We start from the raw sequence: 26,102 nt of genomic DNA on the forward strand, positions 1-26,102 counted from the left end.
GAGGCAACTGTGTAACCCTAGTCCTGAACATGTTTGTTTGTTCCAAGGTCTGGCAGTGTATCCGTCACCAGGCAACTTTGGAAGAAGATGGCAAGGTGATCACCTTGGTGATGGTACAGTCTGTCGCAGGTGGAGTTGTCAGAGATGAGCTGTCGGGGATGAGAGCCAGGGGCAAGCTATCCCAGGCCGACTACAGCAGACTTCAGACAGCAGCACAGATGTTCCTAGAAATCGTCACAAAGAGAGAATTCCCAGAATTCATCACCACCTACCTGAGTTTGAATCATACTTGGCTCAGCTTCCATCAAACAAACTCTGTGAAACTGAATTGATTTAAAATTGGCTGTCTTCTTTAAAGGTATACAAGTACTGGTTGTCCTTTGTGACCTTATTTTGAAAGTGTATTCCTTCTACTTTGTGAATGACTCTGTCGAGTTATTATACCTTACAAAACTTATACACGGTATGTTGTTTTAAGCAGATGAATATATATATGTATATATTGTTATATGTTATCGAGACACAGAACACTTACATAACCTATTGTTATTTGTTATATATATTTAGATAATTTTGATATTCAATATACATTATGTTCTTTTTATTATATATATAGTTTACATTTTTATACATATATTAATCACGACTGTGTTCAGAAAAAAGAAGCTGATGTTTGAACCAGCTTGATGTTGAACTTTTATAGATGGTCACTTAGAAAAGCTACGGTTTACTCAGATTACAATTCCCATTAACAACTTTTTGAATGATTGGATTGTCTATCATTTTAGTGTCAGATTGAATTTCAAACAAAATCAGTTACAATAATCTTTAAATAAAACCCCTGGTTGGCCCCGAGAAATAGTGTTGATATCCCAGGGTACTATTAGAGGCAGATGTAACTCCCATTGATGGAGGCAAAATGTGGTGTACCTCTAAACATAGTCTAAGGTAAAGGATACCTCTAAATCAGTTAGAATTGCAAAGAAAACTTCCACTCAAGATATTTCTAACCCTTTCACCCCTAGGTAACTTTAGTAGACTCTACCATCCATTTATCTGGATGAGTCCATTGTGGTCTACAGTGGTGAAAGGGTCAAACTATGATGATGCAACAAAAAGGGAGTTCCTTGAACTTCCCTGGTCAAGTTATGTAACTTCCTATGTCCGTTGTTTTCTTCTTACTTTTGCGGCCCTTAAATCGGACACTCAGTTTGATGCTTAAAAGCCATTTTAATTCCTGGACAGCGACATTAGCAAAGCATAGGCTTTGCAATGGAAAGGTCCTAAAGTTTCTTAATCATTTCTACTTTCAAATATGTAAAATATATTGCATGTAATTTTATGGAATACTTATTTTGAAAAGGACATGAGACAAATATTTTTTTAAGTGACAAAGGTAATAGCCTAGTTAATGTTGGTAAGTTCACATACATGTTCTATCAGTATTGTTGCCCTTTTTCCGTTTGAGATGTATTGGTGCTTACATGGGATCAAGAAATCCTTGCCATATCTTTTTGTTGTTGTAACAATAGTTATAATTCAGGCATTGTTTATTTTTAATTGTTATAATAATGCTGATTTTGTATTTGTACTAGTTAATATGTCAAAGTATCCAGGATAATAATAAACAAGAGATCCCTTATGGATCTGGTTGTACACCATTATATGATCTTCACTTTATTATGTTAAGTTTGGTCTTTTCTGTGATCTCACTCTAGGGGGTTGGAGACACACAACATTCCTAGTAAGTAGAAAGTCATGTGCAATTCAGATGATTACTGCCATGGATACTTGTAGTATATGAGTAAATTAAATCCTAAGAAGTATGGACTAGCATGGATGATTAGATAATTATGGATAAATTGATGAGCCATCAGAACTGATGTCACTTTTGATGTTAACACACCCATGAATAAATTCATCTATAATCATCCGATCATCAATGTTGGTCCATATACGCCTTTGGAATTCATATACTCTCCAGAAAAACACAAGGTAAGAAAGGCTCGGTCTTTTGGATGGTCCACTCTTTCCAAGTTCATTTCCTGTTATCTGGTTGATTGATATCATGCCAAGTCATCACATCACATGGTAAATTTTGATCAAACCTTTATACTGCTGTGGTTGACATCTTCCTTTCATAGTGGCCTATTAACTAGAATAATACAGCGAGAGATTTCTGTTTCTGGCAGCCAATTTCCTCTTCTGATGAAGCAGCTTCAAGATTAAAATGAAGTATGTTAAACAAGGGAACAGGTGGAATATACTTGTGAATTTTGAGAAGGATTGGTATTGGATGAGAAATTGTGATGAACAAACTCAATGGTTAAATTCAAGACATATCTGTCTGGTGGCCATTTTCTTTTTTTCGATCAAGCTAACTATGAAACATTACCAATCAAGAAAGGAAAGGAGCCAAAGTAAGGAGAAATTAAGCTTCCTCCAATAAATCCTGAGAAATAGTGACAACAAACTTTCAAATGTTATAATATATCATGGCCTTCAGGCAGCCACCTTGTTCTTCTGATCCGTCTCAAAATCGTAAGCATGCACATCTAAGAACCAATGAGAATCTTTATATATAGTCTGAAAAAGATCCATCTGGTACATCTTAAGGAAATAACTTTCAAAGAAATAACAATGACTAGAAAAGATGAAGGATTGACAATGGAACAGACGAAAGGCTATTTAAATAGCCAACATTCATCAGATGGTGGAGTAAAAGTTGATACAATATCTTTTGAAGAGTGTTGTTTTAATCTTACAAGGCTAAGTAGCAAAAGTTAGGTGGTTGAGATGTCATTGGCAAAACCAGACATCGGTTCAAAAATGAATGTCCCCACAAGGCCCAGTGTAGGTTGACCTGTTATTAGAAACAATGACGTTGGGACCCTGAATACAAACTCATTTGAGGTATTCTCATGTTCGACTTCTGTAGAAATTAGGACGGTCGAGTCATAACAATGAATTCAAATGGCTTTGTTATATTTGAAAGAAATTAGAATTAAGATACAGATTACAGAGTGATTCAAATCTATTAGGTTTGATCACAACTACAGAATTGTAAAAATGAAAGTCAACAACATATAGGTTTGTAGATAGAAAGTGTGTTTTATTTCATGTAACTATCCCAGGATAAATTCATCCGTATAATCTCTCTTGCATACCCATACATCACCATAGCAACCACACCACTTTATCGGGCCTTCATGGCAACTGCATTGCAAATTGTAGTTGCCATAGCAAAATATTCACCCAAATACAACTTCTTATATCAACAGTAGTTTTACTATCACCCTTGGTTCCAGTCATATATCACTATGGTAAAATACTGTCATCGGCAACAATCTTAATGGTGGTATGCTAGATCAAATGTGTTTTGTGTTATTTTCCGACAAATGACTATCAGTCTATTCCGTCTTTTCGTATTGCAGAGTTATCTGGACTTGTGAGCAGGTACTGATTGTATCATCAATTTTTGAGAAAACAACGTAATTTTCTCACACAAACCAATGACGTAACAATCAATACCTGCTCACAAGAGAAGATAACTGCAATACGCAAAGACGGAATAGAAGATCAGTGAAGTACTAATTTTATAGTCAAATAAATCCTTATTTCATTAGCACTTGGACTACATACTTGTGTAATCACCTACACTGGTTTGTTAGTTACCATGGAGACTGCATCAGAGGTTGTTGCTGGTCACACACCAGTCTTCGGTTACCATGGACAGCAGATTGTAAATACAGTACTGATTTAAGTCTCATCAACATATCACTGACAGAAAAAATATGTTTTAAGGCTGCTTGAGATTTTATATAACATCAACATTATGTAAAGTCAGACATATTGAAAATGAACACTTGCATATATAATAAAAACACCTGTTGATGATTACCGTCGGTATAACACCAGTCTACAATAACCACCTTGGGTGTTTTTTATGTACGGGAAAAGACACCTTCATCTGTTTCCAAAAGCAGATTTTTCTGGAGTGAAGCCTGTTTACTGATGTGGCCTTGTAAGTTTTTTAAGGCTCGCATACAAAACATTAGACCAATAGGCCCTTTCCTGTTTCATAAACGTATAAATCTGGTCTAACTGGTCAAACCGTTTGGAATACAACAACTTTTACTATACTGTAATTCACTTCTAATTTATCGTATTTGTACTTCATATAACTTCTTAGTGAACAGGTAGATAGCCGTTGCTTAGAGAATCTTAGTACTGTTGTTATATCTCCAATGATCTGCATTTTCTAACTTTGAGTTGCTTGAATTGATATAAAGGGTTATGTACCAAAAAAATATTTTTCTTTCTTCCCCCAAAAACATTTCTTTTATTTCTAAAGCAGATTAATCTTTTCCACTGCGTTATCAGTTATGATATACTTTATGTTTTTACATTTCAGCAACATTTTAGACTGTTCTAGCTCCCTATAAATCTATAACTTGTTTTGAAAGAATATAGAGGAAATAACATTAATTTACTAGGAAAATAACTTTAGCACAGAGAAGTGATGGAACTCTCTACCTTAAGTGTGTTTGAATAAATATTGCAATTTTTTTGAATCCGTGATCAATCCCCAAAATGAAAATATTTATCACACAATTTACTGTTGAATAAATCAAGTAATTTTTATTTTGTTTTTGAATTAGTGATGGTCTTTATAGATAGGTCAAGTTATCGGTGGTCTGTTCATAATCAGGACTGATGTCTGATGATTTAGAAAGACTTGTACCAAACTCCAGTTGGCAGAAGCTACACCACTTAACTCATTTTTCAACATTAAACCAACTTGTGTCGGGCCTCTTACAGCGGAGAACACTTCAATGTTTGAGAAATTAATAACTTAAAAAAAACACCTTGAGTTTTCATTGTCAACTAAACAGTTTTATTTGATTTCCATATTATATATCACCCTGTTGTGCCAGACATTTGTTTTATGCCTATCTTGTTGTATGTCTACAATAAGTATAGATGTCTGGACAATTTTCCACAATACTTTCACTTGACAAACTATAATCCAATCAACAATGTACTGTACTATAATTTTTGTCTGCAAGCAGACTGGTTTTATCTTGACAGAAATTAATTTTAATCTGCTTTCATGGATATGTAAGTATGAAGACATCAGAACTAGTTACCTCGTCAGAATAAAAAATGGAAAAACCCCTTGAAGCAGTAAGAAATTTCCCAAATGACCATATTTTGCATGCAAGAGCAGCATGATATTTTCAGGTAAATATTGGCATGCACTTCTCCTATTAAAGTCATAATTGTTTGATAAATGATTTGAAAGCGATGACATGGAGATTTGGCAACGTAAGTGACCAAAGTATATATATGTCAGTAATCGGTTGATGGCTAAATAACAAGCGTACCATCAGTATCACAGCCCTACACCAGTGATATCATTGACATGATCACATGGCACACTAATGTAGAGGTGGTGGTACCAACACTTTCAACTCAGGCCACACTTTTGTTCATCATCACACTCAATAAACAAGACTCCCAAAGGGCCTGTATCGCTCACCTGGAAATGTTAGCAAAATTGAAGTTGGAATAGCGAGATGTTGCCGGTAGTGAACATGTATTACATGGTTAGTAAGGGGTTATATTTATATGCAATTGGACAAAATCCGGTCATTTCTACAGGAAAAGGAGGATTTTGAAGAATTTGCTATGTTTATGCTATATCCCCTTGGCCAAAGGATGCTCCAGACTAAATTATGATAAAATCCCTTTATCCCTATGGTAAAAGAAGGTTTTTAAAGGTTTTACCTCTATTTCCCCTATTTGGGGCCGCCCTTCTGCCCCCAGAGGGGCCACACCCACCATTTATACAAAATTAAGTTCCCTAGGCCTAAGGATGCTCGAGACCAAATGTAGTCAAAATCTACTTGGCCGCTCAGGACAAGTAGCGTTTTAAAGGAAAAGTTGACGGACGGACGCTGCAGTTTGGCATAAGCTCAACATGGTCCTTCGGACCAGGTGAGCTAAAAACATTCTTACAACATGGGACACTCAGCATAGTGACCGATGCCAGGATGAGACAAACGCTGGACAATCACAGTGATACTCTGTATCATCATAATTACCTCCACAGCATAAATATCTGTCAAGTTCATTAAAAAAGTTTCACAGTCAGGTTTTCGAGTCACACAGACAACTGTTAATATAATGTAGCAAAACGAACACATGGATAATACTAGTTTCTATAAAATAACTTAAAAAAAAGATTTGTCTATCCTTGGAAATCAACAACGTGGCTGATGTGGTGAGGAATTTCTGTGGCAAGCTAACAGGTGTGTTCTGATTGGCTCAGTTCTTGCTTACGAGTGTGTGCTGGTTCAGGCCATCACTCCTAATGTTAGTGCTCAGTTTGGACGAGTGAGCATGGTCCCCAGATCCAGTGAGTGACAGTCACAGCACGCAATATGCAGCATCTTCCCTGATCGCACTTGAGCAAATAATTTAGTGGGAAGTCATTAGTGTGGGGAAAAAAGGTTTGCACAAAAATAACACTTGAAAATGGTTAACTGTTTTTTGCCATTTACTGTTGGCTAATCCTGCCTTTGTTCATTGAGCCTGGAAGCCTGGACGTTGTGTATGGCGACACTTTCATCCACATACGCTATTGTCAAACATCACCCAATCACACCAGTGTCCACACACAAGCAGCTACAGTGTTCCCTACAGAAATGTGCACAGTGGTCACAAGGTATCTTTGTGGCATGCCTGTGGATTTTTCTGTGACACTGTCATCGTAGATGTTGACACATTTCTAACAAACGGTGCCACAATGTAATGTGATTCAATGCCATCACTGTTCTGGGCGGCCACTTCCATGGTTTGATCACAAGGTAAACATAGTGGTGTTGATCATGTGTCCTCCTAACTCAAGTGAAATGCCTGTAGAGTAATTACCTGCTATGATTTGGGAGTTTTCTGTTATAAGAAAGCTGTCCTAATTCAGCACAAATGAGGCGGATTATTCCCCTTGATAAAACTCTTTTCTAGGAGGCGGCTCCATTGGCAACAATCTGGTCTGGTTGACTGCTGGCGGGAATAATAAAGGAAGGAGAGAGCGGGAAAAGGCTGTGGCACCGCGCCTGATAGTCTTGTGCAACGCTCTCACACTCACCAAAGTCTCCTCGGCACATTGCTTCCAACACTTCTATACAATTCTGTGGAGGTAAACACTCAAATACATCAAACAACTTTCACTTGTCATTCTGATCAATTTTTTTTTTTTAATTTCAAAACTTTTTCTATTTTTTGCTTAGTTCATAAAAATCTGACAGAGTAAGTTTCAACTCTTTACTCAGCATAAGCTTACCAGCAGTAATATAATCAACAATTAATATTTTGTAGAATACAAAACATTTTCAGAAGATATAATTATATATTTGACTGAATAACACCTACTGATCATGTACATAGGGATTCCGTCCATATCTGTATGTTATTATAATTAATTTGCAATATATCATCAATACAATGCTTACCTTTATACTGATTCCTTTTAAATCCTCAGAAAGACTTATGGCCATTTCTAATGCTTTTTTCTGTACTATTTCTGAGGAATCTAATTCATACATCATCCTAGCACCTGTTGACAGAAAAGTTCAGCATTTAAGTTCACAAAACTAATCACAAAACAATAGATATAGCTGTTATACTCGGGAGATTTTATTGCCAATTTACTAATCGAATATGAATCATCAAGTTTAGAATCATTGTATTAAAGGTTGCTTTAAATTTCAATGACTATAAATAATAAATTCTGTGTATGAACTATATACCTGAATTTATATTGTCACACTTGCAATATTCTGGTTTGTTTATCTTATTTTTTTTTTACACAGCGAAAAACTTGGCTGATCATTCAACAAAATTTCATTAAACATTTCACTTTCCATGGAGTCTAGTTATTATATGGAAGACAGCATATATATGCCACTGTGATGTTGGTCATACCAGTGTAAGGGCAGACAACTCTTGGTTATAGACGAGTCATAGGATTTTTACCTGCTAATCTGTGTAATAGCGAGCTGCTATTCCGTGAGATGTACTCTATGTTGAGTGTTTTTACATCTTTTCCTTGATGAAGTGGTAACGTTTCCATTTCTAACACCTTTTTGACAGCATCTGGTATTGCTCCCTTCTTAGTCACTGAAACATCCAAGACATCAACTATAACTGCACTGTTTCAATCATCTCCTTACATCATGGTTCCGACTTGAAATTTTATACGATAACTTTTATGAATCCAAGGGATGAAAGAAGTTCAGAGTTTCGTGTAACACAAGATAATTTTACAATAAGAGTTCCAAAACAAGATGTGCAGAGGGCCTGTGTTGCACATAAGCTCTGGCCTTCCAAGCAGGCGCCCGGGGTTTGATCCCTGAAGTCGCCGTACGCATGGAATATTAGAGAAAGTGTTTTTCTCCTGCCCACACAACTCCAACAAACCAGGTGGAGTATAAAATAGTCTGGGGTGGGTGTTGCTGTATCTGTGCTGTAGCATTTAAGTGAGGTGGCACTACAAATGATACCATTGGAAGCACGGTCCCACTACAAACAGAACACAATACATCTCCAGCACACACACAGGCATACACACATAGGCAGATATTAGCCAGGTGGCATAGGACTAGTAGTTAGCGCCTGATAAGGCAGCTCCTGCGGATTCCTCAATATTGTATTGATTAATATATATATGCTAATTGTATTGACTGTATGAAATTGTATATCTATGTACTGTAAAGCGCTTTAGAGTGGCTTATATTAGCTAGATAGGGCGCTATATCAAATGTTGTATATTATTATTATTATTATAAGCGATAAAGGCAAATATTCTTATTTAAAGTAACATTGCACATCAGTCTCCAGGGGTGAGGCTGAACTCCTTTACCAAACCTACCAGTATCTGAATCTTTATGTGCAGCAATTGTTATTATTGCTGAGGGGTGGGGATTCCAACTGTTTCCATGATATGACCTGGGACAATTATGACCCAGGGGCAAAGTCCCTATGGGTGGGGGCAGGCTGTGTGGCCAATTGCTATGGCATATCTGTATTTATTAGTGTTTTCTTAATTCTTATAGCATGATTGTGTTTGATTCTTCATGCCTAGCTATTGCACATATGGTTATTGGATAGGGATCTCAAATCCTGCCAGCATATCTGTATTTCTTTTCATGCCCAGAAATTTGTAAATATGGTTACAGGGCGTGGATCTTGGCCATATCGAAGTTATGATCTAGGGACTTTATCCCAAAGGGAGGGGCAGACTCAAAAGCCAATCCTGGTAAGACTTTGTTTATTGTCTCCTATGCCCAGAGATTGTGTTTGGATCTCAACAATTTCCAACTTAATGACCTTTTTGACCCCACCCTTGGCCTAGGGGGCCCCTAGGTCAGCAAATGCATTGATATGTTTTGTTTCTTCAACCAAAATTCATAATATAGTTGATATCCAGTTCATAGTTCCAGAGAAGAAATTGTACAATTTTGAATTCCCATCACACCCAAATAGTGTTATAAGGGACAGAACTCTGTTTGAAACTTAATGTGGTTGAGTTGTGAGACTGAATGAATTAATGTTATTGCTCTAAAGTTATTTTTCTAAACAAAATGTCTTGATATTCCAGCAGGATCACAGAGTCCACTGAGCATTGCAGGTTGTACATAAACATTTCACTATACCAATGCACGTCTGTGGAAAGAAAACATTCCTCACCTTTTTGTAAAAACCTCAGTAAACAAATATGTAACTGAGGGTCGTCAGAGTCGATACGGCGGCCTCGTTTTAGTGATTGTAACATTAACAGGTGTTTACCTGAAAATAAAAAACAATGACCAATTAGCAGCTTCATCCTTAACATTTGATTTTCTTTTTATTGTGACTTAAAAAAATTATATCAGTACATTTAACAACTGATCTTTGTTTATACGTCAGTTGAACAAGGAATATTTGTACAGGTAACTGTTGATTTTTGAATGCATGTCAGTTGGACTCGGGATGTTCTATAACTGTTAATTACATAACATGTATTTTTGTTTATTTTATACCAAGACAACATTCTTTTCATTTCTGTATACTAGTTACTAAAATCGTTTCTTTGAACAGTAATCTCCATTAGTTCACGGCACAATCATTTCATCACCAGAAAGGTCAGGCAAGATATCTACTGCCACGTTCCTGCGAGTACAGATATAAAGTTATACTCTACTTGTTTGATTATACGAAAGGATAATAATGATACTTACCCTTTCTACTATAAATTTCAAAAGCAAATATATGGGTTTGTATTTTGTCCTTTGCTAACATCTGTAGCGGCTTTAGGAAGCGGATGGCCTGTTCCAGTGGTTCTTCAGTCTGAAATTCAAACAAAAATGGATTAAATAGTCAGGTCTTGTTAACTTTATTTCAGAAAATTTAGTTAAAGTTTTTGAAATTTTCTGATAGAACAATGGAAGGTCCTGAACTTGTTCAACAACCCCATTTCAACTGCAGTGTTGGCCTCAAATACAGAATGCTAAAAGTTGGGTCATAAACTCCATGTTAACTTGAACACTCAATTAATTTTGAGGCATTTAAGGGGATTTTTGTTTTATATCAATATTGTTAACATTCGACCATAAATCATCAACCTCCGACCTACCCTGGCCAGTTTGTCAGGGATCAATTCTTCCTCCTTAGGCCCATCCATCTCGCCATCCTGCTGCTTTTTGCTCTGTTGCTCTTTTTTGTCCTGTTCTGCTTTCTGTTTTTCCTTGGCCTGTTGGGCCTTTTTTGCAGCTTTTCGCTGCTTATTTCGTAATTTTTTCAATTCACTTGGTGTAAGATTTTCTGTTTTGAGAGGAAACAAATAAATTCAATGATAAAAAGATAAAGTAACAATTGTCATTGAAGTGAATATCAAATATGTAATCTCACCGAAATAAGTTCTAACTCTTTGTTAATGGGAAGACATTTCAGAAATGTTAATAATTTAAGCATTAAATACCGAGTTGAACCTATAATCTTAACAATCACAATAATAAATATCTCAATTTTATGATTTTATGAGAATCAAAATTCAGATATTTTTCAACAGATTGTTTTTAATATGCCTGCATTAAAATATTAACAGCAAACTAAAACATTATCTCCACAGAAATTGTGCATATTTTCTATCCACATAGCTTTTTACCCGTGTCTAAGGAATTGTCTGTTTCGTTCTCAGCCAGCGGGTGATCATTCAAGTGAAGATATATCTGCAGGGAACAAAACATTCATATATTAAAGCTTATTCCAGTAACACCCGACATGAGACATTTAAAACTTATTCAAGGGATGTATCATTGGTGCTGTTCAATCTAACAAGGTTGTGGACTTGGAGTGGAAAAGAGTTTAGGAAGACCATTATCTTCTATTGAGATGTGCTGAACTCACACCACACAAAAGTACCGATAAAGTTAACTAACATGTTGTGATAACACCTAGTGCAATGTAGATTCCAACAGTAATATCATGCTTCTTATGAAATAAAATAACATAAATCTAACACAGAGAATATAACATATATGTATACACAGGATAATCTAATTACATTTTTAATATACTTCTGAATTCCATCTCGATGTATTAAAAGTTGTACTGTCACTGCAATGTCCGGGGAATAATGTGCCAATCCCCTACTTCGTAGATTCAAACAAATGATACATATGCAATTCAGCCTCAGAACAATGCTATTAAAACATGTTACCTAAGATTATACTATCAGACATTTAGTAAAGTTTTTAAGACAAGCTGATGATAAAAATCTACATGTTCCCTTCTTTAGTGACATAAACACTAATTGGCTGGTCAAACTTGAAAGAAACAGCGGCTGTACTAGATGACACAATTGATCTGAAGAGCCCTCTCACCTCTATTGCTATTTTTGCTGCTTTGTAGTAGAAAGGATGATTGCGAAGCACATCCTCAAGGCGCAGCAATCCTATGTAGGCTCGTAACGTCATCTTTCTCATGCAATATGTATGGAAGTCAAACTGGTCCTCAATTATCTCTGTGAAGTGCTGAAAAACACGAGTCAACCAGCATGTTTGAGGAGTTAACATCGACAAAATATTGGACAACAATCAACAGCATGTGATGAGTAAACAGCTACATATTTGATGAGTTAGTATCAACACAGTTGACAATATCAGAAACATGAAACAAGCAAACATCAACAACACCACTGGGTATTGGAAGAGTGTTTGGAGGAGTGTAAAATGTGCTTAGTTCATCTTAATTGTCTCAAGCTCATCTAAAATATCAATAGGAAGACCAATTATCAAGTATTACTAGAAACTTGTTCACAAACTTACCCTGTCAATTTCATGACACTTCTTTAGAGACTCTCCCCACTTGCCTGTGCGTTGGTGTGTGGCCGCACATTCTGTCTGGAACCACATGCACTGCATCTCGTTCAAGTTGTCCATAGCAGACACACCCTCCTGTTACAAAAAAACATTCATATGTAACACGTTATTCGATCTACAATCGATTCAGACATATTAGAACAAGCTCAGAATGCTGATCATGTTCAAGCTTTGTATTACGTATATAATCAAAAAACCATTTGTATGCGACTTTATCATGGGCATCTATTTACATGCATTCATTAGCCTTCATATTTGAACACAACAATAATTCCCTGCTGTTATAAAAATGAGGTTTCCACTGTAATTGTAAACAAATGTTAATCTACAAACAACGTTTCACAATATCCAGTATATATCTTTAATCTAAAATTTATAAACCCTCTCAAGATTATAACTATAACCTTGACATTTATCCTACTGTTATTCAAACACTTGCTTCATATGACTCAACAATGAATGATTAAGGGTGTTGGGCTAGGTGAGATTAGTTAAGAACAGATAAATTGACATTCTATTCATAGCACTGTGACCCTGATCACGTACCTCAAATGCACTATTTTACAGATAGCAGTCGACATTATACAAGAGCTTCCCCATCAGAGAAGCCACCATAAAGTAGACTTACACGTGTGAATTTGGAGCACATATCAGCGGCCTCAGTGATGAGGTTAGCCTTGAGCATGTACTTGGCACACTTGGAGTTGATGTAACGGTCGGCAGTGTCCAGGGATTGGGCCTCGTCCATCAATCGCATTGCTTCCTCTATATCACCCGCATGCTGCAACAAACAGGACAATTAAAACTAGTCCATCAATGTTTCTATTTCCTATTTTGTGTTTTGTTACAAAATGTTATATATATATATATATAATATATATATATATTGCATATATATATGTATATAATTGAAATACTTGAATAAAAGAAAGTTAAACTAATGTCACTACATCTGTATATACATGTATAATGAATGAAACATCTCTCTTAACCCTAATCCCACTGGTCCTTAATACAACAAGAGGCCCAGAGGGCCTGTATCGCTCACCTGGATACCTAAGCAATCATGGCAAACTATTCTCCAAATGAGATCAAGGGAATATGCCAGACCCCAAGGCCAATCCTTGTAGCATAGCTATATAAGATTTTTCATGCCCAGCAATTTTATGTATGGTTATGGGGTTGGGATCTCAACTGTTTCCAAGCTTTGACTCAGAAACTAGGTCCCTAGAGTTGTGGCCAGACCTTAGGATCGATTCTAATATCGTGACTGCATTTGTCTCTTTTTGCCAAGCATTTGTATATATAGATTTGGGGTGGGGATCTCAACCGTTTCAAAGGTATGACCCAGGGGCCAAGTCTGCAAGGGTGGGGCAGGCCATGGGATCAATTCTAATATCATGACTGCATTCGTCTCTTTATGCCCAACAATTTTGGCCCCGCCCCTCAGCCCTCTGGGGGGTCAGCCCAACCGTTTGTACGATCTCCACCACCTAGAGATGCTTCCAGTCAAATAAGGTTGATATCCATCACTTAGTTCCAGGGAAGAAGACACTTAAAGCAGTATAGCCAAATACCCTTTATGGCCCTGCCCCTCAACCCCCGGGGGGTCAGCCACACCATTTGTACAATTTTAAATCCCTGCCTCCCAGGAATGCTTTTGATTAAATATGATTGATATCCAGTGCACAGTTCTACAGAAGAAGTCGTTTGTAGCAATATAGCCAAATTGCCCCCTTTTGGCCCCGCCCCTTAGCCCCCTGGGGAGTCAGCCCCACCATTTGTACAATTTTTAATCACCATCACCTAGGGATGCTTCCAGTCAAATATGGTTGATATCCACTTCTTAGTTCCAGAGAAGAAGTCGCTTAAAGCAGTATAGCCAAATACCCTTTTTGGCCCTGCCCCTCAGCCCCCTGGGGGGTCAGCCACACCATTTGTACAATTTTAAATCCCTGCCTCCCAGGAATGCTTTTGATCAAATATGATTGATATCCAGTGCACAGTTCTACAGAAGAAGTCGTTTGTAGCAATATAGCCAAATTGCCCCCTTTTGGCCCCGCCCCTTAGCCCCCTGGGGAGTCAGCCCCACCATTTGTACAATTTTGAATCCCCATCACCTAGGGATGCTTCCTGTCAAATATGGTTGATATCCACTTTTTAGTTTCAGAGAAGAAGTCGCTTAAAGCAATATGGGCAAATTGACCCCTTTTGGCCCCGCCCCTCAGCCCCCTGGGGGGTCAGCCCCACCATTTGTACAATTTTGAATCCCCACCACCTATGGATGCTTCCAGTCAAATTTGGTTTAATTCCAACCAGTGGTTAAGAAGAAGTCGTTTAAAGAAATTGTTGACGGACGGACGGACGACGGATGGACGACGGATGGACGACGGACGCCACGGTATGGCATAAGCTCACCTTGGTCCTTTGGACCAGGTGAGCTAATAATCACTAAACAGCTGACAGTGACTTGTTACAAAGTTATTACTGGGACACCATCCATATTAAATAATGATATTTAGGAATTACATCATTTTAGTAAATTTGACGTGTACTACCTTATGTATCTTTGCCTTCAGAGCGTATAGCTCTATGAGTAGTGGCGTGTGTTCTAGGGCTGTGTTGATAATTTCCATCGCCCGCGTTGTGTTGCCCTGATGGTCAAAATGTGAGGCAAGGAAGTAGTAAACCCACACCAAAGAAGTGGGTGGCTCCAACTCACCCTCATCTGCAACAAAGTCAAAATTCAATCTCTTTTCTGAATCAAAGCTAATGTTCAGCTCTTACATACAATTTCTGAGATATTTTGCATTTCGTTTTTGAAAGATAACATGGAGCATTGCTGCAAATTTTGTTTCCATACCAAGATATGCAGTCAAGTGGTTTAGATCTCCATCCTTTGAGAACATTTTTATTCAAAACAATATAAATGTACTTATTTTAGCTCTTTTCACATATTCTAAAGCTCCAAATTATGATAACAGCTAAATATAAAATCACTGTCTGTTATAATCATGATGTAAGTATTTTTTTAAGACTTTTGAAGATTGGTGGATGCTCGGGTGTGCTGATGTAAGAAGGTTTACAAAAAAAAGCAACCAAACCAATCTAAAAACAGAAATTTACAAGAAGTCTGAAGAAAATTCTTTTGTCGGCATCAACTATCCAGAGGAGACCTCTGGTCTTTCTAACCTACCAGTTTCATCAAACTTTTCCACCTTCTTTAGGCTCTCCATGTAACCCAATACTATTTCCTCAACCACTTTCACCTGTAAAAAACAAACAGGATTTAATTAACAATAAGCCAGAAATGTCAGGGACAACATTACCAAGTCACGCATCAATTAACCTCCACAAAGTCTACAGATGTCGATGAAGAAACAACTTTTATATTATCAGTCCTTGCTAATGTCCGAATTTCAAATCATTCCCACCCACCCCCCCAATGTCCATGTGTTAACTAGCTTCTCTCTGTCACACATGTCAACTACCTCCCCCTTAACAATGTTCAGACATCAGCCCCTCCCTTCCCATGTCCAGACAATAACTCCCTGCTACACAATGTCAACAGACCTCAATCAGTGAATGAGAAGACATCATAATCTTTAACTATTCATCAAGTAGGCCAATAGGTTACAACTGGGACAAAACAGTCTGGACATGTCTAATTTTAAAAGGAATAATTCTCAATAAAGTGGATGTTAAACAATGTTGAGGTAACAATGCCTATATCTAAAATATCTTAAAGGTCTTACTGTACCTACTCTGCTTGGGTCTGTGTATGGAAATTTAGTTTTGACAAAGAGAGGTGTCCCTTTATTCTGTACTTACCCTGCTGGGGTCTGTGTATAGAGATTAAATTGTCATTATATGACAGGGTTGGTGCCCTTTTACACTGTACTTACCTTGCTGGGGTCTGTGTACAGAGATTTAATTGTCATTATATGACAGGGTTGGTGCCCTTTTACACTGTACTTACCTTGTTGGGGTCTGTGTATAGAGATTTAAGTGTGACAAACAGTGGCGGTACCCCTTTGTGGAAAGCTTTTCTCAGATAGGTATCCAATAAACTAATAAACGTGTTTCCTGCAAAGAAAATCATCTCCGGTCAATTTCAAACTGATTCTTTCTATAAACACAATATTATTCAGACTTTGCTTACATCAGTGAGAAGATTTATGGTTAACTGAATTAAAAAGAAAATAAAGAACAATATTTTAAATCAAAAAAGGAAGAGATAAGAAAGCAAATAAGAACATATCTGAATTAATTTTCTCCCGAGAAGTTGAGTATTTTAAAACTCAAATTCCAAAATATTCTACTGATAACAGTGAAATGTCACTTCAATTTTGTACACTGTTGGAATAATTGGAAGGTTCTTAATCATACTGCTGCTTTATCATGTCTCATTATTATATCGTTACATACACAGTGAATAGTCAGAATTGGAAAACAAGCAAGCTTTATATCCAATAACTGAAATGTTATTGATTCATGTAGATATTAACCCAGTTACCTGTGGTAAAGGCCAGTGGAAGCCTCTTTGGGGCGGAGGCGCGTGGAAAATCTTTTTCTATATCCATATACAACTGGAGACGTTCTTCTACACTTTCTGTATTAAACAAAATACACATACTTTCAATACCAGTGGTTGATGCAGAACTTGCAAAAAAAACTCTGAACTAATGCATAAACTATACCGTTGCTAAACAAGATAGACAATATCCCCGCGCCCCGCTGTTTAAAAGAAAGACACACAATCATAAATATATGTATATATGTTAATATTACAATAACAGGTATTAACTACATTCCACCACTGTTACTGATATTTTGATGTAGATCATCTTTTACAAAACACTGATGACTTCCCATTCAAAAAAGGCTTGATAAGAGCACTAGCTTCATAAGTGAAAAAAACTTCCTGTATACATCCTGAATGCAAACGGCTCCAATAGAGTGCTAGGTTGATAAGTGTACAAGTTAAATTTCAATTTGTTATTTTTAATAGTTTTGAGATCACGCTTCAGAAACCTCAGCTTTTTTTTTTGCCTTTTTCCATGGCAACAGAAAAAGAGATTTTTTTTTATCCCAATTGAAACTCCTAGAGGAGCAAAATGCACCAAGAGAGTGCTAGCTTGAACAAAGTGTACAAAGTTTCAGGCAGTTCTTGAACAATTTTGTTGCCATGCTCTGAAACCGCGAAATTTGTAATTTTGCCTAACTAGAGTGATAGGATGATAAGTGGAAAGTTTCAGGTACATGTAGTTATCTTAAAAGGTTTTGACATTTTACTCAGGAAACAGCAATATTTGTAGTTTTGCCTATCTGTTTCAATGGTAACCAATTTGAAAAAATAAAATAAAAAAATGAGAACTTCTCCATAGCTAAAGGCACTACCAGAATGCTAGCTTGATAGTTATACAAAGTTTCAGGTAGTTATCTTGAATGGTTTTGGTAGCATGATCCATACAACTGAAATTTATAATTTGGCCTATCTGTTTCCATGGTAACAGAAAAAAGTATTTAAATGGAGAACTTCTACATAGCAAAAGGCACTACTATCTAGAGTACTAGCTTAATAACAGTACAAAGTTTTGAGTAGTTATTTTGAAGTGTTACAGAGCTCTGACCTATGCACGGTCGCTCAGAGGGACGGACGGAGCCCAATTTAATATCCCCCGCAAACAATATGATATGCAGTTGACAGCAAGATGATGGTCTACCATTTAAGGATCCCTGTCCCACTGCACTCTATATTATCTAAATAATTAATGTAGAAAAACTAGAACAAATTAATTGTATTGCTGAATAGCAAGAGGATAAGGCTTTACAAAAACAAGCCATTCCGATTGCTATATCCGAAATAACAAAGTCAATGGACCATGAAATGTAGGCCGCATCTAGCATTTGATGCATGGGTTAAGATGTCCTACGTAAGATGCATCTATGGTCCAAGTTTGGTTGGTCAAGCTTTTATACTTTCAGTGAAACTAACGTTGACGCCTTAGTCACCATAGCCTCGCTTTTGCTACTTTTGTCGCGGCAAACAAAGCACAAAAATAATCCTGATAATAAAAAAACCCAAAAAAACACTGTACTAGGTTTCGCAGCCTCTTCATGCATCTTGTAATGGCCCCAATTCTCTGGATTTCTCTTGATCAGATCTCTGTATACTTCAGCAGATTCTTCGTGCCTGCCCAACTTCTGGTACAGTTCACCTAAGAACAGAGTCAGACCATTTCGTTATTGCCACATATGGTACATTCACTTCAGTTATGAGTCGTTTCAACTTCCTTGGGTGTTTTTTTTTCAGAATACATATGTGGTTATCTATTTATTTTTCTTCTCTTATTTCAACATCAACAATCATGAAATATAAACATACAAAATTATCAAAACTGTTCAACATTTCTTTACGCCCATCGGTAATCGCAATGCTTCTTTTCTTACCTCTAATTTCTTGAACAGCTAACTTGTCTACAATTTGTTTTTCATATTTTTCTAAATGGCTAAATGCTTCTGAATTCAGTCCCGATTCACGCAGTACAAGATTCTGATACATGAGGAGTTCACTGTGCTCATAGTCCAGTGGTTTTGGCTGAAAAGAGAAGTCCATGTGTTGTACAATAAAACAAATGTCAATACAACTCTGCAAAGATACTGGCTCTTATCAAAATATTTCTACATGATCCAGCCTGCAAACCCTAAATCTCTTGGTCTTCGAGTGAAGTTGGAGTTTAACCTCCAAATGTTCTGGAGTAAGCAAAACCATTGTTGTTTCAACTTCCTGTATAATTTACTAGACATCAAGATATTTTTATAAGGTTCTCTTCTTCATATTTTCAGAGTCAAACAATATAAGATTTCAGGCAATAGCCCTGAAACATCATGCCATCAAATTATTAAATTTGTACAACGAAAAAATATACTGAAATTCACTGGCAAAATGCAATATCTGGAGGAGTACCATTTGTGTCTTGCGGAACTCCTCAATGATACTGAAGGCCATATCATAGTCCTTCAGGAGATGATAAGACATGGCATAGCCAATCCAGGATGCACGCTGTCCAGGCCGCAAAACAAGCAGTTGGTAACGTGTGTCCTGTAAACATCAAGTATAAATCATAAATAATCTCCCAACAAATTATATGTTCATGTAAAACAACAGCTGTAGGAGAACAGCATAGCTCGTCTATTAAAATATTTTTTGTAAAAAGTGCTAATAGTAATTGGGAATGTCACATCTTAGATAATAGATCAGGAAACTAGAACTATATTGTCAATGGCACTCTCCTCCTATCCCTCCAAAGTAACCCCTAACATGCCGCCCGATTACCATATGCAAAACTAAATTACTGTTAAATATAGAACTCATAATAATGTTTTATTTGATATGATAAAAGACTTTTTTTTTTAAATATTTGATCCCCATGACACCCCCCAGCCCGGGGTCATGTAAATAATCCGAAAGTGTTGTGCGCTGTGCACTTCTCCATACATAAATCTACCATGTCTCAAATGTTAACAATCTTGAATCCCCTTCCCATAAAGATGCTCCCTGTAAAAGTTGGTTGAAATCTGCCAAATAGTATTGGAGGAATTATCGTTTAAAGGCATACTGTCAAATTTACTCCTTTTGGCCCTGCCCACATCCCCTGGGGGGTCAGGGAATTAATTTGTACAATCTTTAATCCCCCTACCATAAGGATGCTTCCTGATAAATTTGGTTGAAATCTGCCCAGTAGTTTCAAAAGAACTAGAACTTGCCCAAAAACTTTTAACCAATGCCAAAAGACTTGTGTTTTTGACCAAAAATGAGCAAATATGGTCCAATTTGTTGCTAAGGAACCTCCAAGCAATTGCTGTAACCATATTACAACGTAAATTTAATTAAAAGTTGAGTTAAACACCAAAACACAGCTTGCCCAAAAACTTTAACCAAGTGGGACGCCGACGGTACTGCTATAGCCCCCCCCCCNGCCATATTCTTCGAATAGACAAGCTAAAAATACAATCTTTGTGTAGAGATATACAAGTATCATTCATGGGTTTCAGACTGTTACGAAAGAATTGCGCACCAGCATAAGAGTAACATTGAACAGCCTCTAAGTTAGGCATTAATCCTCTGACAGCTAACAGCCTAGAGACTGCTCAGTTTTTTAATATAAGAGAACAACAGCTAAAAAGGTGCCTTCATTTTTGTCATATTCCAAGGGTGTAGAGAAGGAATGTGTATTGAGAGCGAAAGTTGGAACCCTCTGACTTTGAACATAGTAGTGGGGAAGAGTATTATCAATCACATATTACTTGTAAAGATTGCCCATTAGAAGACTACTTACTCTGTAGCCCTCCAAGTCTCGCATCTGTATCTGTAACAAGGACAGATCTCGCAAGATCTGCAGGTTATCCTGAAAAACATTTAACACAATTCTACATTTTAAACAGCCTACAAAAAAGTGGTTGATCTGTAAAACTCAGGTTGTTAGGAAGCGTTATCAAGTATCTATACTTTTTTTAAAGGGAAAAGAAATATTTAGAAAACTGACAAGTCTTTGATACGTTACAAAGTATTCAATACTAATATAATTCTTAGTGATCTGTGTATGGTCTCACTGTATTCCCTGTAGTAGCCAGGACTACCCACCTTGTCCCACTTGAGTGCGTTCCTGTAAGCCTTGATGGCCTCATCATATTTCCGATCGGATCGCTGTAGCAAACCATACACATGCCAACCTGGAGGTCAGCGTCAAGGAATACAAACACATGCCATTTTGTGAAACAAATAATACAGATCAACTTATATGTGAGAATTGTTAAGTGTTTTCAAGATGATTTAGAGGAGAGAACACAACACACTGTTTATTTTATTTAAGAAGTCGCGACAGAAGCTCCTTTTCAGTGATGAAAAGTCATGCTAGGAATCGGTTGAAACTTTATGAATGATCAGTTTTAGTCAATTTATCAATGATTGACTAATGACCACATCATATTTACAAGTTCACATAAAATTGACTTTAATAACTTCAAAGGACAATTTTAAATTGACTTTCAAGTAAATAAAGATCTCTCCCATGTTCACATGTGACGACTGACAGTTTGTAGTCAATGAAGAACAAGGAATTGCTTGACAAGGATACAGACATGACTGCGAAGGTCGTTCCTCAGTCCCCGCCGCACATGGTCATAGGCCTCCTCCTTCCTACCAAGACAGTTCAGTGTCAGGCCCTTCATGGCCAGGGTCTCTGTGGACAAATAAACAAATATTCAGTTAAAGCTTGTTTATCAACTATACCAAAAAAGGTCAATACTCTAAGAATTTAGCTCACGTTGCCGTGTGCTTCCATAATCAGATAATGGCAGTGCTCTGATCAAGTTTGAAGTTAGCGATATCAAAACATACTTACACGTACAGGTAACAGGTATTTCCTAAACTCTCATTGGCTAACACATTCCAGACAGTGATTCCTTCATTATTTATGAATTTAATTCAAACTTTGAGTATGCTTGCTAAATGACAACACACAAAGCGTGTTCAAAGAAACAAGTTATCCAGTATATTTTCGAATTATGCTACAAGCATTTCCCGATTACTGATTGGCCGATTATTCCTGACAACCTGTTTTCCTAAAATAGTTGTCTGTTAAGGCGGGTGAATGCTTACATAACTATAATGCTCATGATCAGGCCAAGTCCCAACATAAGCAAACTCTGTGCATAAATATAAAAATACTTCCCTTGTTATGATCATCATATGCGTTATAGACATAATTAGATGTACTTTATCTATCAGCACTTTATAGATAATCGTTTAATTCTATGAATATGAAGATGACATTGTTGTTTAAAAAGAATAAATATACTAACCTCCATGTTCTGAATACTTGGGATTTGTCAGAATCTGTTTGGCAAATTTCAGCCCATTCTTGTACTGCTTTTGCTCGTAACATTTCTGCAAATTAGGAAATATTGAGAAAGTTGTTCTGGATCAGTCACTTCTTTAGCCAGTTTCTTAATAAATTTCTCATTTGTTTTGTTTTGTTATATTAATGCAACAACTTAAAACATGTTTATGACGAAGCAAGATTGACAGCACATCTGTTAAAAATACTGGCCGAAATTACCACAGGGCTATCACTTAATGAATATACCGAGTTTACCAGCACCCTACTTAGGCCAAAAAATAAAAACTTGGTTCAAAGGCCTGCGCGATTTTTTTTTAGGGCACCTCATTGCTGATTTTATCGTGAAAGTAATAAAAAATAATAATTGTGAATGCGCCAGCCGCCATCTTTAAAAAAATCCGGAAGAAATTGGTCTGCATGTCGTTTTTACTCGTTAGTCACCTAAGTCCCGAAAACGTTTGAATAAAGATAAGGATTGATATACAGGCAAGCGTTAACATGATTATGACTTATTAGTCTTGTGTACAAATGGCGCTCATTTCGGTACAAATAAGGAATAGGGGGTTCGTGATTCTCGTCTGGAACATTGTGGGGGGATTTATGGATGCTTGCTCTATGACGGGTCTCTACACAACTAAAAAAAGACAAGGTAATGCCCACAATGAACGTTTTACAAACTACAAAATAAAATAAAAAATGCCCTCGTCTCATTTTTGCAATGTAAAATGTTTTTTTTTTTTTTTACTACCCTGACGCATATCTTTTGAAAAAAATTGGCCTGAGAACCAAGTAATTATTTTTATTTGGCCTTACATAATTTATAATCTACAAACATGAAAAATTCTTTAAGGAGATTAATCATTACCGGGTACATATATACACTATATATATACACACCATATTTTTGTTTCAGGTAACAGTAATGTTCTTTCGAATGCAGTATGAACCAAGCCAACAATGCAAACTACTTGTGAAATAGCACAGCACTAGGAATTTGGGTTCTTCAGAAAAATTCAGTTATTTGAAGATTTTTTAACATATTCGACCTATCACCTTCAATAAAGGTCAATGTTTTTTATGTACGCAAACTTTTACTTCAAACCATGCAACCATGTTTTTTGGCAAATATGACTGCCATTCAGTTTGCAGAAGTCATTTGTGCATTTTAACAAATTATGACTCCTGTCACCTTGAAAACATTTCTGTTTTCAAATTTTGTCTGGCTTCATCACAGGAAGCTATTAGCCAAATATAATGACCCTGACCCAATGGTCTGGTCACAGGTGACCTAACAAATAATCTATAAAATATCAACAAATTCAAGATACATTAATATTGTCACATGCGTTATAAGCTTTAAAAAAGTAAACATGTGTACAATACAGATTTCACACAGCCTGTACTGTAGCTGTGTTGATGACAACCACATACCCTGAACATAGTCACTTTTCTGCCAGAATGCCCTGCAGATCGATATTCAATGCTGTGACTGATTACATATACCGGTACAGGGTAATACATCAAATGAATGACTGTCATGTCCTGTCATCATAGTAGAACAGTATAAAAATATGAAGAAATTGAGTTTGTTTTGAACTAATGCTGAACAATATATTTGTTAAGAAGTATAACTCCATGGGATAAGTAGGGATATTGATTAAATTGATATATGTATTTATTATCTGTGACTTTTGTGTTCACAAGCACAACATGACTTCAAAAAGATCTAAGAGTTCTATTTATCACAACAACCTTAGCCATTATCTAAAAAATAAACCCAATACATATAACTATCAATTTATCCAAATACACAGGGATAATCCTGGAGGAGCCATGGATTGACCCCTGATAACTGAAATTGACCCCTCCATGTTCCAATTTTCTTTTAATTTTACATAGAATGGCCCCTCTTAATTTTGATATTGATTAACAGTTGCAGAAAATGGCCCACTGCTCTTAAATTCCAGGATTTTCCCTGAATACATATCAAACTTTTTCAAAATGATACATTGTTATTAAGATATGCAGTTTTGTTCTGTCAATGTTGTGAACATACTCATTATTGATTTTATTAAAATCTTTCTTTTGAAGCACACTAAGGAAAGTTTTATTTGTCAATAAACTGCAACTGATGCACAATGCATATCATCTCAAATTTGCTGTACTATCGTAACAGTTTGCATTGGGCTCAAGAAAGTCTAGGGTCCCAACAGCAAGGCTGCATCCTGGAAATTCCAGGAGTAATGTTCATTTACACTCTCTGCACTGACTTATAAAATAACTTTGACATAGAAATCATTAGAGACTTGGAGAGTAACCTCTGAAAAATGTCCTAACAGAAAAAATGTATCCTCTATGGCAATCCTTTCTATCAGCATTACAAAAAGGTAAATGTAAAATTTATTCCTTTAAACCGGTGCATGTGAGGGGTCTTATGGTGGGAGGAAACCAGAGAACACGGAGAAAACCCATGTGGTTGGGCAGGTGACCCCATACCTTTTCACGTCAGATCAGAGAATCAAACCCCTGGTCGCCTTGGTGAAAGGCAAGTGAGTTATCTATTGCGCCACCCAACCATTCTGTATAAACAGGTACTTATGACAAATGCTTGTTTCAAGTAATATTAAAGTATGCTTGGCAAGACTAGAACTAAATCTGGGTTGAAAATAGTGTTGTCTTTTAGGTTGAAGACTCAGAAAAGGATGGGGGAAGAGTGGTGTACAGGATGTGCATGATGTTGGATAAGCTTGATGGATTCACAATGAGATGTCATGCAGGAAAATTGACTGTCTTAAAAATAACTTTGGCTTCCTCAAAAACGCATATAAATTGGTCATAATTGACCAGCTAAAATTCTTATCAGGCCTGTTGGCACAGTGATTAGGGGAAAATTCTGTGTATTATGCACAATGGCCGAGAACTAGGTAATTACCACAATGGTTGACATATTTGTTAGCTTACCCTATAAGAATGTGATCAATTTAATATCTGGGATCTGATCATTGTTTCAATATGCATCAATAAGATTGTTAATTATTACAGACGGAAGTAGAATGAAACCACAAATTCATTCAATTAAACCTTTTATACTGTAACACAAAATTCAGGATTGTAAAGAAAGTGGCAACTTTGTTTAGCAACTTTGTATTGATCATCTTCAAAAAATACCGGTTTTATGGTCCAAGTAGACTGTACTCATCACAAACGAAATGTCAAAGGAATTAGATCTTATACCAGAAAAGGAATGAAGGTCACGCAATCAGGCATTTTACTCGTTTGTCAAAAAATGAAAAAACGAAACTAAGGAACCGGCAATTTTGTAAGCTCGGAGTACACATTTAAAGAAAACTGCAGCTCATTTTTACATTCAAATTCTAATCATCATAAGTGGTAATGCGTATCGGCTCGACATTGCATTCTTAGCAATGGCAATCAAACACACCCAACATGAACCTGGTTGAACGACATCCGTTTTCTATTTGTGGCACCCAACCCACTGGGTAGCTCACTCTTGACATTTTCCCTCATATATTCAATTCCTTTTCAAACGCTTACCAAAATTCTCTTGAAGAAATTGTTTTCTTTTGGAGGTAAAGGGTTGTTGGTAGGCATTTTGGTATTGTTTAGGTGACCTAAACGTAACGGCAAGTGACAAATCCCATAGAATCAACAAGCCCAAACCACGAGGTGAATTTCCAATATGGAGGAAATGGATTCCCCGCTAACATATCGATTGAACGAGATTTTTCATAAGGAAGATATCTTTACATTT

At 36.7% G+C, this 26,102-nt stretch overlaps 2 protein-coding genes across 2 annotated transcripts in view; one reads left to right on the forward strand and one right to left on the reverse strand.

The window, feature by feature from the left end:
• Nucleotides 1-537, forward strand: part of LOC110455515 (malate synthase-like) — a 37,515-nt gene extending 36,978 nt beyond the window's left edge. The window contains exon 15 of the mRNA XM_021505694.1: nucleotides 48-537. Coding sequence (XP_021361369.1) covers nucleotides 48-332 — 285 coding nt within the window. The 3' untranslated portion in view covers nucleotides 333-537. The remainder of the gene's footprint in view (nucleotides 1-47) is intronic.
• Nucleotides 538-3,087: 2,550 nt separating this feature from the next.
• Nucleotides 3,088-26,063, reverse strand: LOC110455501 (N-alpha-acetyltransferase 15, NatA auxiliary subunit-like). The gene is made up of 22 exons (XM_021505673.1): nucleotides 25,886-26,063; nucleotides 22,293-22,377; nucleotides 21,566-21,670; nucleotides 21,073-21,161; nucleotides 20,768-20,836; nucleotides 19,396-19,530; nucleotides 18,879-19,026; nucleotides 18,527-18,646; nucleotides 16,942-17,037; nucleotides 16,405-16,511; nucleotides 15,622-15,694; nucleotides 14,984-15,153; nucleotides 13,054-13,206; nucleotides 12,372-12,500; nucleotides 11,928-12,077; nucleotides 11,210-11,273; nucleotides 10,679-10,866; nucleotides 10,284-10,392; nucleotides 9,754-9,852; nucleotides 8,041-8,184; nucleotides 7,518-7,621; nucleotides 3,088-7,196 (listed from the first exon to the last, which is right to left on the reverse strand). The coding sequence occupies exons 1-22, from the start codon at nucleotides 25,940-25,942 to the stop codon at nucleotides 7,026-7,028; spliced, it is 2,565 nt and encodes an 854-aa protein (XP_021361348.1). The 5' UTR covers nucleotides 25,943-26,063; the 3' UTR covers nucleotides 3,088-7,025.
• Nucleotides 26,064-26,102: the final 39 nt, after the last annotated feature.

The sequence above is a fragment of the Mizuhopecten yessoensis genome, unplaced genomic scaffold (genome assembly GCF_002113885.1).
Source record: "Mizuhopecten yessoensis strain PY_sf001 unplaced genomic scaffold, ASM211388v2 scaffold8233, whole genome shotgun sequence".
NCBI lineage: Eukaryota > Metazoa > Mollusca > Bivalvia > Pectinida > Pectinidae > Mizuhopecten > Mizuhopecten yessoensis.

Coding starts and splice junctions, on each gene's coding strand:
- LOC110455501 (XM_021505673.1), bottom strand. CDS start 25,942: ATGCCTACCAACAACCCTTTACCTCCAAAAGAAAACAATTTCTTCAAG. Junction 21,671..22,292: donor CAAGTATTCAGAACATGGAG/GTTAGTATATTT, acceptor ATTTGTCCACAG/AGACCCTGGCCATGAAGGGC. Junction 19,027..19,395: donor AGTTCCGCAAGACACAAATG/GTACTCCTCCAG, acceptor TTCTCTTTTCAG/CCAAAACCACTGGACTATGA.